This window comes from Panthera leo, chromosome D2 (genome assembly GCF_018350215.1).
Source record: "Panthera leo isolate Ple1 chromosome D2, P.leo_Ple1_pat1.1, whole genome shotgun sequence".
NCBI classification, from domain to species: Eukaryota; Metazoa; Chordata; class Mammalia; order Carnivora; family Felidae; genus Panthera; species Panthera leo.
In genome coordinates, this window is record NC_056689.1 from 52,339,075 (window position 1) to 52,354,906 (window position 15,832).

Here is a 15,832-nt window from a genome sequence, read left to right on the forward strand (position 1 = left end):
AATAAGTGTTGGCAAAGATGTGGAGAAAAAGGAACCCTCATGCACTGTTGGTGGGAATGTAAACTGGTGCAGCCACTGTGGAAAACAATGTGGAAGTTCCTCAAAAAATTAAAAATAGAGGGGCGCCTGGGTGGCTCAGTCAGTTAAGTGTCCAACTTCAACTCAGGTCATGATCTCATGGTACATGAGTTCCAGCCAGTATCAGGCTCTCTGCTGTCAGCACTGAGTCCACTTCAGATCCTCTACCCCCACCCTCTGTCCTTCCCCCATTCATGCGTGTGATCTCTCTCAAAAATAAATAAACATTAAAAAAAAAAAAAAATAGAAATACTATATGATCCAGTAATTCCACTACTGGGTAGTTACCCAAAGAAAATGGTAAGTACCCCCCCCCAAAAAAAAGATATACACACCCGATGCTCACTGCAGCATTATTTATAATATCTAAGATACAGAAATGACCAAAATATCCACTGATAGATGAATGGATAAAGAAGACGTGGTGTGTATATACACGTGGAATATAACAGAATATTACTTGGCCATAGAAAAGAATGAGATCTTGCCATATGCAACAACATGGATTGACCTAGAGGATATTATGCTAAGTGAAATAAGTAGAGAAAGACAAATACCACATGATTTCATTTATATGTGGAATCCAAAAAAAAAAAAAAAAAAAAACCCACAAAGAAACGAACAGCAGAATCAGACCCATAAATACACAGAACTGATGCGTGCCAGAAGGGAAGCATGCTGGGGGATGGGCAAAATGGGTGAAGGAGAGCAGGGAATACAGACTTCGAGCTGTGGAATGATTCTTTTGATTCAAGGGAATGAAAGGTACAGCATAGGGAGTATACTCAATGGTATAGCGTTGCATGGTGACAGATGGTAGCTACACTTGTGGTCAGCACAGCATAAAGTATAGATCTGTCCAATCACTATGTTGCACAACTGAAACTAATGTAACATTGTATGTCAACTATACCTAAAAAAACAGATGTGAATAATCAAATGTTAAATTATGCTTATTATACTCTGTAAAAACATCGATAACAAATTTCAAAAGTTTACCTCAAACATTTAAAAAATGTAGAACATACAACGAATAACTTTTACAGGACAAGGTCTCACTTATGTGAAATGCTTTATTTCTTTATAATGGCAGGCATAAGCTTCTGTTTTACTCTAGAGCTGACTAGATTCTTCAATTCTATAAAATTAACCATCAGGATTTTAAATGCACTCAATTCCAAGTGGCTTTAAGACAAATAAACATTTGCTTTACTTATCTGATCATCTGTCTTCCCCACTAGAAGGATGGGTATTTTTGTCTCTATTGCTTATTGTTATATCCACAACACCTAAAATAATTCTGGCACATACTGGTTATACTAATTTTTACTTTTGATTTATAATTCATGAAAAATAAAGGAGGATTAAAAGCAGATCTTGTGGGGCGCCTGGGTGGCTCGGTGGGTTAAGCGTCCGACTTCAGCTCAGGTCACGATCTCGCAGTCCGTGGGTTTGTGCCCCGCGTCGGGCTCTGGGCTGATGGCTCAGAGCCTGGAGCCTGCTTCCGATTCTGTGTCTCCCTCTCTCTCTGCCCCTCCCCCGTTCATGCTCTGTCTCTCTCTGTCTCAAAAATAAATAAACGTTAAAAAAAAAAAAAAAAATTAAAAGCAGATCTTGTAACACCAACCTGCAAAACTGGTATTAACCCCACAACACCTTTACTATTTAAGCCTCTTTCCTCTAGCCTTTCACTGGGACCAAACTTCCTCAATTAAAAATCTATTCCTAATAAAACACAAATAAAATGATAACTAATGCTAATAGAACAGTAATAGAACTAACCATGGTGGAATTTCTAAAACATTAAATAAAAACGATTCATCTCTGCGAAAACAAAAACAAGTCTAGAATCCAGTGGACTTCAGCCTTTGTGTGTAGAGTTATTTTCCACAGCACTGTCCTGTCCCTTACGTCCTATGCCTTTTCAAACCACCTTAGTTCCTATGAATAACTCAGAAACACAAGAAATCTTGGAAATACACTCCAACCTCTAATTTCTTTATAATAAGAAAACACACAAATACTATTTACTGGCTACACTGACATTTAGAATAAGGAAATGGCAAACTAAGCAAAAACTAAATCGAGTTTATGATTAGGGATCCCCACTTCCAGGAGCCCATGTCCCTGGACAAATTCATCCAACAAACACTAAACTCGTACTATATGCCAGACACTGTCCCAAGTGCCAGGGATACCATTATAGGGAATCTTTGCTTCTTCAGAGCTCCTGGCTCCAAATATAACTCTACATATCCTAAAATAGCCTGTAAAGTTGGGCAAAGGATCACCATGTTAACTGAACTGGAACCCATTCTCCCTACTAGACCCTGGGAGCATTCCTAAAAATCCAGACATTTTTTTAGCTGCTGGTGTTAACAGCATAGAGAAAAATGGCAAGGGTTAGAAATAGAAGGATTCTTTCTTCAAATAAGGAAACTGAGGCCCAGAAGTGTAAAGATCACCTACCTTTTAAAATTCTTTATAAGCAACTACCCTTTTAAATCAAGACCTCCTTGAACAAATCTTTATTTTTCCAATGTTACCCTCTTCACCTGTATCTGCACTTTTTCCACCCCTCCCTTAGGCATTATTCTCCTACACAAGCTTCTTCTCTCAGCCACCAATACCAATTCCCTATTTCTGCTACCACACTTCTGTTCAAGTCTGCTCTTCCCAACTACTATCTAAATTCTCCAAATTCAATATGTTTTTTCCAAAGTCACCCTGTAGGGTCCCATGAAACTTGGCTTCTAGTCCCTCCCCTTTATTTGCAGGTTACCAGTGAAATGGTCTGGTGTTTTCCCAAGGCCCTAGTCTGCTTAAAACCTCTTTGGCTGGACACTTCTAACCATTCTGCTTCTGGTATCTTCTGCCTCTGTAACCTCCAGCCTCTCCAACTGTTTCCTCATCCCTAAACGTCAGCATTCCTTAGGATGTAGCTTGGGCCCTCTGTATCTCTACACAGATCTTTCCTATATACCCATCTGTGTCAGTGTCTTCAACCATCATCTCTACAAAGGACTATCAGATGTAGGAAATCAGCTCAGACCTTCTTAGGAAGGTCAGCTCAGACCTTCTTAGGAAGGTCCAATCATATTTCAAATATTTCAAACCTCTCCTTCACTATTCAGCAATAGCTCCGGACTCAATATCTGCCAACTCACCATATACCATGTTTATCCCTTCCAAAACCATCTCCTTGTCCTGACTCCCCCATCTCTACTACAGGTACCAAGCTACCTCTAGGGAGGGAGATAATGTAATAGCCAACCCTGTGATTCTTGACTGAGCCCATCTGGCTTCTGGCTAGGCCACTTATTAGCAGTGTATCCTTGAGCAAGTTAACCTCTTTGAGCCTCAACATCCGTATTTGAAAAAAAGAAAAGAACCACAATACCTCTCTCACAGAACTACTGTGGCCATTAAACATATGGGAAGCTCCAAATAGAAGGCGAAACACATAAGAGGCACTCAATAAATATTAGCTACTAAATCTTCCATGGTTCACATTAACAGCAGCATTGAGAGTTTCACAACTAAGCCTACTTAGCTTCCACCGCAGCTTAGTCTTGTTCTAGGCTCTGGACCTATTTCTTATCCTTAAACAGGAAATTTAAGTCACTCCAGTTCAGGACTTATCAACCTGGTTCTGATCTTCAAACTGAACTCTTTCCTTAACTACCAATATACAACCTAGATCACCATTTTGGTCCTGGGTATTTAAGGACTACTCAGTCTTGTCCACTGTCCTGAGGGGCTCTGAGTCACCTAACTCCCTGATGATTAACAGCTAGCTCTGAAATGCTAGCCCCACCACTGCAGCTGAACAACCTGTCCTCTTGGCATGCCTTTAGAACACCAGCCACCCACCATGCAGTATCAACATTTCACCTAACTGGACTTCTTCCCACTGCCTGGAGGTGAATGTCTCCTGCAAGAGCTTCCCTCCCCTGGTGGCCCCTCCTACTCAAGCCTCATCTCAGCACTAATCTCAAAGTCATTCAGGCCCAACACCTTAGGCCTCTTGGGTTCCTCCGTTTCCCCCATACCCAATCAAAGCTGCTAAAATCTTTCACACAATCCTCTGCACTCTCCTTTCCTTGTTTGGACATCTTTATCCTTTATCAGTCTCTGACTGCATTTCAACTGTGCTTCCAAAAAACAGCCAGATTAATCATCAGAAAAACATAGCTTTCATATGTGACTGCACTTCTTAAAAGCATTTGAGACTCTCCACTTCCTATAGGATAAAATCTACTGTCCTTTGATTATATTGTGAATTTTCCTACTTCTAAGCTTTTACTAACACTATTCCTTCTAAAATATCCTCTCTTCCCCTTCTCTGTTCACCCAAATTTTATTATTTCCTTCAAAGACATTTACCCAAACCCTATGTTCTCTGTGAAACCCTTTGTGATATCCCTTTGTGAGCAGAGGGGAAGCAGTGCAAATAATCTAAGACCAAGTCAAGTAAACAGACCAGTGTGACTTGGAATGGGGCGAGAGTGATTATTTTGGAAACAAGATCAGAGAAGTGATGGGAGGCCAGGTCCCATGGGGCCTTCTTGGCTATTATAAGGATGTTTTCTTTAAATATGAGCAAAATTGGGGTGCCTGGGCGGCTCAGTCGGTTAAGTATTTGTCTTTGGCTCAGGTCATGAACTTGTGGTTCATGAGTTCGAGCCCTGCATCAGGCTCTGTGATGACAGCTCAGAGCCTGGAACCTGCATCAGATTCTGTGTCTTCCTCTCTCTCTCTGCCCCTCTCCCCCTCATGCTCTTTCTCTCAAAAATAAATTTAAATTTTTTTTAATTAAAAATATATATATAAGCAAAATGGAGATCAACTGCAAGGTTTTAAGCATTTACTAGCAAAGATATAGAACTTGGATTTCAAAAAGATCATGCTACCTGTGGCGAAAAGAACAAGCCATACATAGACAGGAAAGTGAAGAAGCAAGGAAACTGATTAAGAGGCTATTATAGTGTCTGGGTAAAAGAGTGTGATTAGAACCAGGGTGGTGGCAATCAGAAGTGGTCTGAATCCAGATGTATATGCTGACTGATGAGGGATATGAAAACAAGAAAGGAGTTAAGGATGACTCCAAGTTGTTAGCCTAAACAAGTGGAAGAACAGAGGTGTTACTGATATGAGGGAGAAGATGGTGGGAGGAGCAGGTTTTGAAGGTGGTAAGTTTAAGACATATATTGGCCATTGAACGGAAATGTTGAATTGGAAGATTATTACCTAAATCTGAAATTCAGGGGAAAGAAATACATTTGGGAACTCTCAGAATACAGATCAGGCGGGTTTCACAAAATATCTGTGATGTTAATCGTTCTGTAACTGCTCTGCCCCATACAGTAGCCAAGAGCCACATACGATTTGAAATGCAGCTAGGATGACTGAAAAACTGAATTGTTAATTTTCATTGATTTGCATTTAAAAGCACATGTGGCTCATGGCTGCACAGTGAACAAAGCATATATAAATAATATTTAAAACAAAGTGACTGAATGAGAACCCTAATTGAGTAGGTAGAGATGTCCAAAGATTGGGTACTGGGCACACCAACGACACGGATTATTTGTGATAGAAAAAAATAAATAGATCAAAACAACCCAAATCTCCATAAACAGAACAGAAAAATAATTAGTGGCAGAGTCACATAAGACTGCCATTCAGCAATGAATGTATACATCTACATGGATCTCGAAACAATGTTAAATAAAAAAAAAACTCAGAGAAGAAAATTTTCTATTAAGGTCAAATGCAGAAAAAACTAAAAAGTATACTGTTTAAGACTATATTCAGATTAATAAAGTATAAAGAAAATCAAGGGTATTATTATCTAAATACAGGATAACATCACCTCTCCAAGGGAGGGAAAAGGTTGCAACCAGGGAGGTGAGCACAGAGAACTTCAAAGTTACTGGAAATGTTCTATTTCCTAAACTAGATGGTAGGTACACAGATGTTTATTTTGTTATTCTTCTTTATCCTATGTGGGGAATAAGCTTACCAATACCCTGAGCCTGCACTGATGGATTAACAAGACACAAAGAATCAGAAAGCCATAGGATGTTCACACCCAAGTTTGGGTAAACAAGATCAGGTAAATAGGTATAGGTAAGGCGAGGCAAAGGCCCCAGTATAGAACAAAGGTATATGAGATAAACAAGATTACGTATTCAAGGCAGAAATGCCCCCCAACTTAGTACTATAGCAGAAAGCTTTCACAGGAAGGAAGGACCAAATTAGGTAAACAGGTAAACAGGGCTATAGACCACTGTGGAGAAGTTGCCCAGAGTGGAGCTAATTAGCAAAAGAAAAGTGCCTTGTTTACCCTGAGGGAGCATGCTCTTTCTTGTCCCCTAGACCAGTTCAGGTAAACAGAGGTGGTGCCTCACATCTGCTGTAAACAACCTTCCCCCTGGCTGCCCGCTACCCAGCGCCAAGATTTTGTTTTGTATTAACCCAAACCCCTAACACCACATATCTTCAAAACCTCCTTTCCCTCACGCCCATGAATTAATGTTCACAGTTTCATTGTCTCTTTGTGCACATTCATCACCGTGTTTGTAAGCCTTCTGATCCTAATAAAAACGGAGCAAGGACCCTTAATCGGATTGTCTTCCCCCCAACATTGGCCATCTCTCGCATTTTTAATCCTGTGTACTGCTTTCCTGCGGGACAAAAAATAATTCCAGACCCAGAGTCTACAACAATCCTATATACTCTTCCATGTATGATATTAATTAAAAGTAAAAAAATATATATAAGGTAGTATATGGTTAAGTGTCAAATAAATGTTTCAAAATCTTGAATAAATCATTAAGTTTAGAAAAAGGAAAGACAATGGTGTGACCTTAATAAGGTCTAAAAAAGAATGACGGAAAAGAAAGAAAAGAGAGGGGCGCGTGGGTGGCTCAGTTGGTTAAGTGTCCAGCTCTTGACAGTTGCAAAGCCTATTTGGAATATTCTCTCTCTCTCTTTCTCTCTCTCTCCACCACCCCCCCCAGTCTACCCCTCCCCCATGCACTGTCTCTCTCAAAATATATTAAAAAAAGAGAGAGAAAGAGAGAGAGAAGGCCATTCTAGAATTGAGAATGAACACCTCATGTACAAGACACAGTAAATTGGTGGGTCTGACTAGAGAAGAGGAAATTTAGGTTGAAAAGTTAGGCTAGGGCCTACCTATGAGATGCTTAAATGCTGGGTCAAGAAGTTTGGACTTGATCTTGAAATAGCGCAGAACGACTGGTGGTGTCCAAGCAAGACAATGGCATGGGGAAAGTGGTAGGTTAGAATGAATCAGATAAGGATCAACTGGTAGGGAGACAGGAGCCTGGAAAAAATCAGTTACAGAGCTATATGCACCCCTATGTTTATTTATTGCAGCAGTGATTACAACAGTCAAGATATGGAAGCAACCCAAGTATCCATCCACAGATGAAAGGATTAAGAAGACACACACACACACACACACACACACACACACACACAATGTACATACAATGGAATATTACTCAGCCATAAAAAAAAAGAATGAAATCCTGCCATATGCAAAAACAGATGGATCTAGAGGGTATAACGCTAAATGAAATAAGAGAAAGACAAATACCATATGATTTCACTCATATGTGGAATTTAAGAAAACAAAGGAAAAAAAGGACCAAAAACCCGACTCTTAAATATAGAGAACGGGTGGTTGCCAGAGGGGAGGTAGAAGAGGTGAAATAGGTGAAGGGGATTAAGAGTACATTTATCATGATGAGCTCTGACTAATGTATAGAATTGTTGAATCACTATACTGTACAACTGAAATATAACCCTGTATGTTAACTATACTGGAATTAAAAAAATACGTATCTAGAATTTGTAGATGTGAGATGTCACGGAAGATAGTCATGGCCTTAACTAGCATGGTGGTTGGAAGATTAAGTGTACTCCAAGAAACTTGAGGATGAAAGACTCAAAAGAGTTTGGTCTTCAGAACAGACAGTGAGAGAAAAATAGATGCAAAGACTACTCCAATTTTCAAGCTAAACTAAGAAAATGATTAACATCAGGGTGCCTGGGTGACTAAGTTGAGCAGTCAACTCTCAATTTTGGCTCGGGTCACAATCCCAGGGTCCTGAGATCCAGCCCCAAGTCGGGCTCCACGCTGAGTGTGAGACTGCTTAGGATTCTCATTCATTCTCTTTCTCTCTCTCTCTCTCTCTCTCTCTCTCTCTCTCTCTCTCTCCCCCACCCCCCCCCCCCGCCCCGACTCATGATCTCTCTCTAAAAAGAAATTAAAAAAAAAAAGTTTTTAAATGATTAACCTCAATATTTGCAAAACTAGGGAAATCAACAGAGAAAACTGGTTTTCAAAAAAGACCATTCATTCATTCATATAATAAATATGTCAAGCAAAGTATGATACCTTCCCCTCAGGGAGCAGCTTGTGAGTGCCATTTTTTTTTTTTTTTTTTTTAACAGTTACACACTTTTTAATGGGCAAAGAGAAACTATACAGTTCTTTGGGAGTCATAAAAGCTTTTATAGCTTTTAATGGTACAAGAGTTTCTTAAGTCCCACTTTTATTTATTTTTTTTTTGAGAGAAAGAGAGAGTGCACACAGGAGAGAGGAAGAGGAGGAGGGGAAGGGGAGAGGGGGAGAGGGGGAGAGGGGGAGAGGGGGAGAGGGGGAGAGGGGGAGAGGGAGAGAGGGAGAGAGGGAGAGAGGGAGGGGGAGGGGGAGAGGGAGAGAGGGAGGGGGAGAGACAGAGAATATCTTAAGCAGGCTCCACACTCCTCACAGAGTCCAACTCGGGGCTCGATTCCACAACGCTGGGATCATGACCCCAACAGAAATTGAGAGACAGAGGCCCAACTGACTAAGCCACCCTGATGCCTCTCTAAGTCCCACTTTTAAAAGAAAGAGTACTGTAATAAAAATAGAGCTGCTTTTCAAAATGAATTGAAAGAGGCAATAGAAAACAAGAGTGGACATGTATAGTAAAAGGTCATAAGAAGTGGAATTATTTGACTGAAAGTTTCTTGAGGACAGAATTTATCACTGACTTGCTTTGCAAACCACCACCACCACCCCACCCCCCCCACCCAGTGCTGAGCACACTGTAGTGAATGATCACTACAAAATAGATACTCAAATAATGCTAAAGGAAAAGAGAAGAGTGAGGGCTGACTCAAGAAAAACTTAGTAATGCCTACCAAGCCTCCAGAACCCAGCATACCTGAAGGATCTACCCCTTAAGGTATCTACCCCTGTAAAAGGAAAATGCTTTAGCCTTGTCACCCTGATTGAAAGGTAGGTTGATTATCTAGGGACCTCTTTAGGAGATCTAAAATACCAATATAAAAGTAGAAAGGAAAGGACGCCCAGGTGGCTCAGTCAAGCATCCGACTTTGGCTCGGGTCATGATCTCACTGCTCATGATCCTGCGGTTCGTGAGTTCGAGCCCCGCATCGGGGCTCTGTGCTGACAGCTCAAAGCCTGGAGCTTGCTTCAGATTGTCTCCATCTCTCTGCCCCTCCCCTGTTCGCACTCTGTCTCTCTCTCAAATATTAAAATAAAACGTTAAAAAAATTTTTTAAAGAAAAATAGAAAGGAAATCAATTGTTTTAAAAAACATATGTTGAATTTCTGCTCCCCACACTACTTACTCCCTGGTAAGATTATCCCTAACCTTAAAGGCAGATAGACAGAATGTAACATTTTACTGTCTACGGTTTGGGCTAATGCTAATTAAAGATACTCAAAGGCATTTTTTCCTTTTAGACCATTAAAAAACATTTTTTCTGGTTAAAAGTAAAATAAAAGCCTGGGGGCACTTGGCTGGCTCAGACAGAAGAGCCTTCAACTCTTGATCTCAGAGTTCTGAGTTCAAGCCTCATGGTGGGTGGAGAGCTAGTTTGCTTGCTTACATACATACACACACACACACACAGTGGTTGTACCACTTAAAAAAAAAAAAAAAAGTAAAAGCCAGGATCTTAATAGCTAGTCCCATATGACACACTGTTACCTATGCCCACAGAACAGAGAAATGCAAAGTAGAGCAGCCTGCAAAGTGAGATGACCAATGTACAGGTGTTTCAAGTAGCTGCCAGGCACTGGCCTATTACCTCCAGGTTCCCCGAGATAATCACAACTCCAAGTTATCCAATATGGCTAAACAGGGGACAATGAGACTGCTTTTTAAATGAATTGATCTTATACAAATGCTTTCAGACCATCTCTTTCTCAAGAGGTTAGAACAGGGAATGAATGCCTCAACACTGGCAAAGGCAGTATAACATAACAGTTAAGAACTCAGGCTCTGGCACCAGACAGACATGGGTTAAATCCCATGTCTCTTGCAGTAAACAGCCCTGTAAACATCTCTGTTAATACATCTCCCTACTATGTACAGAATCGATTACCTTAAGATTTTGAATATGTGGCAGCTTCAGATGTTAGTACTTTCCTTCTTATAACTACATCCCAGTCCCTTTGATTTTCCTGTATTTTCCTTACTAGTCTCAACTGCTAATTTTTACTGTAGAGCTATCTAGATGTTGATCTCATTCATTATCTTTGAATCTCCTGAATTTCCTTCTCTGAGAACAACCTTATCTTGAAGCTCTGGCAATTCAACCCATGCCCTGAATTTCATCAATGAAACTGAAGAGCAGTCGGAGAAAACCACAAAGAAAACTGGATTGTAAATAGAACATACAAACCTCTTTGTTGTATAAAACTTCAAATTGATGATTTCTTTAAAATCCCAAATTCTGGGTGCCTGGCTGGCTCAGTCGGTAGAGCATGTGACCCCTGACTCAGGTTTGTGAGTTCAAGACCCACTGCTGGGTGTACAGATTAGTTTAAAATAAATCTTTAAGGGGCACTTGGGTGGCTCAGTCGGTTGAACATCTGACTCTTGATTTCTGCTCAGGTCATGATCCCAAGGTTGTGGGACTGAGCTCCACGTCGGGCTCTGTGTGCTGAGCATGGAGCTTGCTTAAGATTCTCTCTCCTCCCCGCCCCCCCTCCCCGGCTTACTCTCTAAAAAACAAAATACTTGGGGCGCCTGGGTGGCTCAGTTGGTTGGGCAGCCAACTTCGGCTCAGGTCATGATCTTGCGGTCCATGAGTTCGAGCCCCGCATCAGGCTCTGTGCTGACAGCTCAGAGCCTGGAGTCTGCTTCAGATTCTCTGCCCCCCACTCTCTCTCTGCCCCTCCCCCACTTGTGCTCTGTCTCACTCTCTCAAAAATAAATATTAAAAAAAAATTAAAAATAAAAATAAAGACAGGAACGCATCAAAAATGAATTCATTAAAAAATAATAATAAATAATAAAATACTTAAAAAAAATTTTTTTTAATCCCAAATTCTGTACACTGGAGAATATGGAGCTAAACATAGCCTATTAGCAACAAATTAGATACCGAAAAAAATCCTGACCTGAAGAAAGCCTGTGGAAGTACTCTGCCTCTGCTCACCACTCCCACTTCTTTCTCTAAACTCAGGGATCTAATTTATGCTTGTTGTAGTGGATTTTGCAAATAGTGGGGGAAAAGAGGAGGGAAAACAGGTTTCACAGATTTTTCATTTGCATCAGGCACCATTACTACCATCCTACTTCAGTAGGGAAAGACTAAGTCCCAACCAGTTTCTCTGCTTCAGGTCTCTCCACTCACTTACAGCCTGCACACAGCCACCAAACTAATTTCCTAAATTAGCAGTTTCATTAGATCACTCCCCACCTCAAAAACTCTTAGCGGCTCCCTAAACTATGCACTGAAAAAGCCCAACTAAAATTCAAAGCCCAGGCTAGCATTATCCCACTTTTATAATACAAGACTTGTCTCCTAATTGCCCCACAGAAATTCTCTAAGGCTCCAACTAGCCTAATCTGCTCACTGTCCATCCCCCACCCCCAACCCCTGCACGCCTAGGCTGATTACACCCACCACCGTCCACCCTCCACACTTTCTGCTTTTCCTTCAAAGGCCAGACCCCCTCCTCTATCTCTGCCCTGCACTATGCTCCCAAAGCACGCACTGTCGTACTGCTCATCTTCTGACCCTAGCCAAACACATGCTTTTTAGCTGGCTATATATTCTCTTGGCATCTCAATCTGCTCAAACGAAGTCAAAGTTCCTTGGAAAGCAGACTACATACTTACACGGGTCTATCACAGTGCCTCGCACTTAGTAGGTCCTAGATATTTAAAAAAAAACAGAGGAGCTCAAATGATACATCTAAGTAGGGCAAGACAATACTGCCCATCTTTGCCGATTCCCCTCTGTTCACAGTAAAAGGGATTCAGCGTTCGCGACAGGGCAATCAATGTATTTCTAGTATACACGGAGCAGCGAAGTGGAGAGAGCACGCCACCGGATGGCAAAAAAACACCCGCGTCCCCATCCTGGTTTTTGCCACAAGCCCTGCAATTGGGAAATCACACAATCTCTCTGGGCCTCGGTTGTCTCAGGTGTAAAACAATGGAGCTGTTTTGATGGATCCCTAGGTATCCTTCGGCTCCCGAATTCCCCGGGACTGGAAATCCAACACCCATCTACTCACTAAGGCGCAGGCAGGCAAACTTTTACGGTGCCCGACGCAGGCATTTCCATATAGTAGTGGAAACTCCGTTCTCATGGAAAAAAAGCAGGGCTGAGAGGAGGGTAAGAAGCGGTCTCCCTGGACTGGGATTCCTTTACCCCATAGCCAGGGGCAGTTGGACTCGGCTTCCTGCCTCTCACAGGCAGACTCCCCGGAGAGTGGCGCGGCACCGCACGGCTCCGGGAGCGGGCCGGGGTGACTCCGTCCGCGCCCCGCGCCCCCAGCACTTGTGACACACGCCCCGTGACCCCGGGTCACAGCCCCCGTCCGCCCTCACCCGCCCCAGTGGCGCCCTCCTCTCCCGGCAAGGCCCCTCGCTCCCGCCCGGCCGGCCGCCCTTCCGGGCCCCGGAGCGGCCTCTGCGCGGGCGTCCGGGCCCCAGGCCGGCGGGACTGGCGGCGTGAGGGGCGGCGGCGGCGGCTTTAAGTGCTGAATCACCACTTTGCAACCCGAGCTCCAAACCACCGTGACCCGCGGGCCCCGGGGGCCCGGTCGCTCCGCTCCGCTTACCCACAGAGGCGCTCCGGGGGCGGCAGGCGGGCGCCGACGACGGAGCGGAAGGTGCTGGGCCGCGCGGAGTGCAGCAGCCACGCTAACCGGTACCGCATACCCCAGCGCAGCCGCCGGGAGCACCGCGGACGCTTCCTTCTGGCGCCGGGAGCCGGCCCTGCCCACTGCGCATGCTCAGTCCGCCGCGCCGCGCCGCGCCGCGCCGCGCCGCTTCCCGGGAGCAGCCGAGCGACCGGCGCTCCGGGTTTTGCCTGGAACCCGGCAGGGCGGGGGCGGCGGCGGGGACAGCAGGCGTCCCCGGCCCGAGCCTGCGGGCCGGACGGAGTCTGGGCGGGGAGCTGCGGGAGCCCGGCAACCAGGCTTTCCCAGGCCGGGGTGTCCCGGCTGGGTCACACAGGGACGAGATGGGAGGGCGGCGAGGTGTATCTGGCTTAAGTGTTTGTAAGGGGCAGGGTCTCACGAATACCGTAGGAGCACAACGAGCCATGTTTGCGGAGTCGCCCCCATTGGCTTTCGCCCTGGGCAGTGCAGGTGTTAGAAAGAAGCCCGCGGACCAGGCGGCGCGCGGCCCGCGGGCTCCCTCTAGAGCGCGATGCGGACCCTGAGGGGGAGTTAGCAGCTCCTCCAAGAGCCAGGGGGAGATGGGATCCGCAACAGCGAAAAAAAGGTTTCCGTGGCCTTTCAAATCCGGAGTAGAAACTCCTACTCTGCATTACTGCTGTATTAACACAACACTACACGTATGTATAGTAGTACTACCATTGCCAGTGTACTTTAGTCATTATTTATAACACAAGACTTTTTTCCCTGATGGCTTTACGGAGCTGTGCGTCCAAGAACAATCTAATAGTTGTTATGGATCTGACTTTCCATTACATTTCCATTTTACAAGGGTCTTTAAGGCAGAGTGCAATTAGGGATAGTGACTCCCAAGCTTAAGTACCTTTAGGTCTCTGATGTGGCAGATGGAAGTCTGCTGCCAAAAACAGTGCTTTCAATCCTATTATTGTTTCAAATGGGAATTCGGGAGGAGGTTCCCTTAATTAAGCGGATGCTTCGTTAAGGAGGTACAGGGATCTTTTTTAATCGTTTCAGCTAAAGGCAAACGTTGGATGGATGCAAACTGAGGTATCAGAGATGAGGAAGTGCAAAATAGGGTAAAATTCCACAATATTACATTCTAGCCTCACCCCACCTGTATTAGTGTCCTGTGGCTGAGATAACAAATTATCACAAAGTTAGTGGCTTAAAACAACAGAAATGTATTCTCTCACAGTCTGCAGGCCAGAAGTCCAAAATCAAGATATTGTCAGGACTGCACTCCCTACAAAGGATATTAGGGGAGAATCCATTCTTTGCCTCTTCCAGTTTCTTGTGGATGCCAGTTTCCTTGACTTATGGCCACATCACTTTAATCTCTGCCTCCATCTTCACATTGCTTTATCCTCTGTGTGTCTTTTCTTCTGTCTTTTATAAGGACACTTGTCTTTGGATTTAGGGCACAATCACATAATCCAGGATTATCTCATCTCATCCCTAACCTGATTACATCTGCAAAGATACTTTTTTTCCATATAATGTAACACAGGTTCCTGGGATGAGGACATGGACACATATTTTGGGGGCCACCACTCAACTGAGTACCCCACCTTTCCAGCTTCTACCCCCGCCCTCTACTAACTGCAATTCACACAGCTATCACAGCTAATTAATGCTTACAACAATACTAACTTGTCAGTTGTCTAGCAGCTTCCAAGCCCAGTTGAAATAGTGTTGCCTTTACAAAACTTTCCCTCATTTCCATTCCTCACATACCCTAATTGAAAGTAATCACTCTGATCTGAGCTGCCACAGTAGATCACCTTTCTCTAAAGGCACTTATTTGAATTTTAACTTTCCACGCTTGTAAGAAGTAGACTTGGAATGATGTCTTAGACATTTTTGTATCTCACCTGGCAGCCAGCATAGTGCTTAGTTAACACTCGTCAATTGCATGTTTCCTGAATCTGATTAAGCCTCTAGATATAACTACCTTTCATAGGAAATACAGGGAATAGACATGTTAAATCACACCATAAGGATACTATCAGCAAAATTTAGAATGTTTGGAACACTACAGGAAAAATGACCTGAATTGCAAAATAAGAGAGAAAGGAGAAACCTATGAATTAAAGGGGACTTAGAATTGACAAGTTATGGGGGCGCCTGGGTGGCGCAGTCAGTTAAGCGTCCGACTTCAGCCAGGTCACGATCTCGCGGTCCGTGGGTTCGAGCCCGGCGTCGGGCTCTGGGCTGATGGCTCGGAGCCTGGAGCCTGTTTCCGATTCTGTGTCTCCCTCTCTCTCTGCCCCTCCCCCGTTCATGCTCTGTCTTTCTCTGTCCCAAAAATAAATAAAAAATGTTGAAAAAAAAATTTAAAAAAAAAAAAAAAGAATTGACAAGTTATGATAAGCTGTTTATTAACTTTTATATGAAAATGAAAAGGGTCGGGAAGACCCAATGGAAGAAGAATCTGGAACACTTACAGTAGCAAGTATTAAGAGTTATTATTAAGCTATAGTAATTGACATGACAATGGCATGAGGGCAAATAGGCCATGGAAAACTATTTGGTAGTATCTATTAA

General features: G+C 43.4%; 1 protein-coding gene across 7 annotated transcripts in view; it reads right to left on the bottom strand.

The window, feature by feature from the left end:
* IDE (insulin degrading enzyme) overlaps positions 1-15,832 on the bottom strand; it is a 195,033-nt gene that overhangs the window by 100,267 nt on the left and 78,934 nt on the right. The window contains exon 1 of one of the 7 annotated variants that reach the window (XM_042909115.1): positions 13,208-13,352. The exons of 3 other annotated variants lie outside the window; for them this stretch is intronic. In XM_042909115.1, coding sequence (XP_042765049.1) covers positions 13,208-13,305 — 98 coding nt within the window. In that variant the 5' untranslated portion in view covers positions 13,306-13,352. Of the gene's footprint in view, positions 1-12,658; positions 12,886-13,207; positions 13,353-15,832 lie in introns of those variants that run through there. 3 more of the 7 variants (XM_042909107.1, XM_042909108.1, XM_042909109.1) reach the window with 3 other exon arrangements.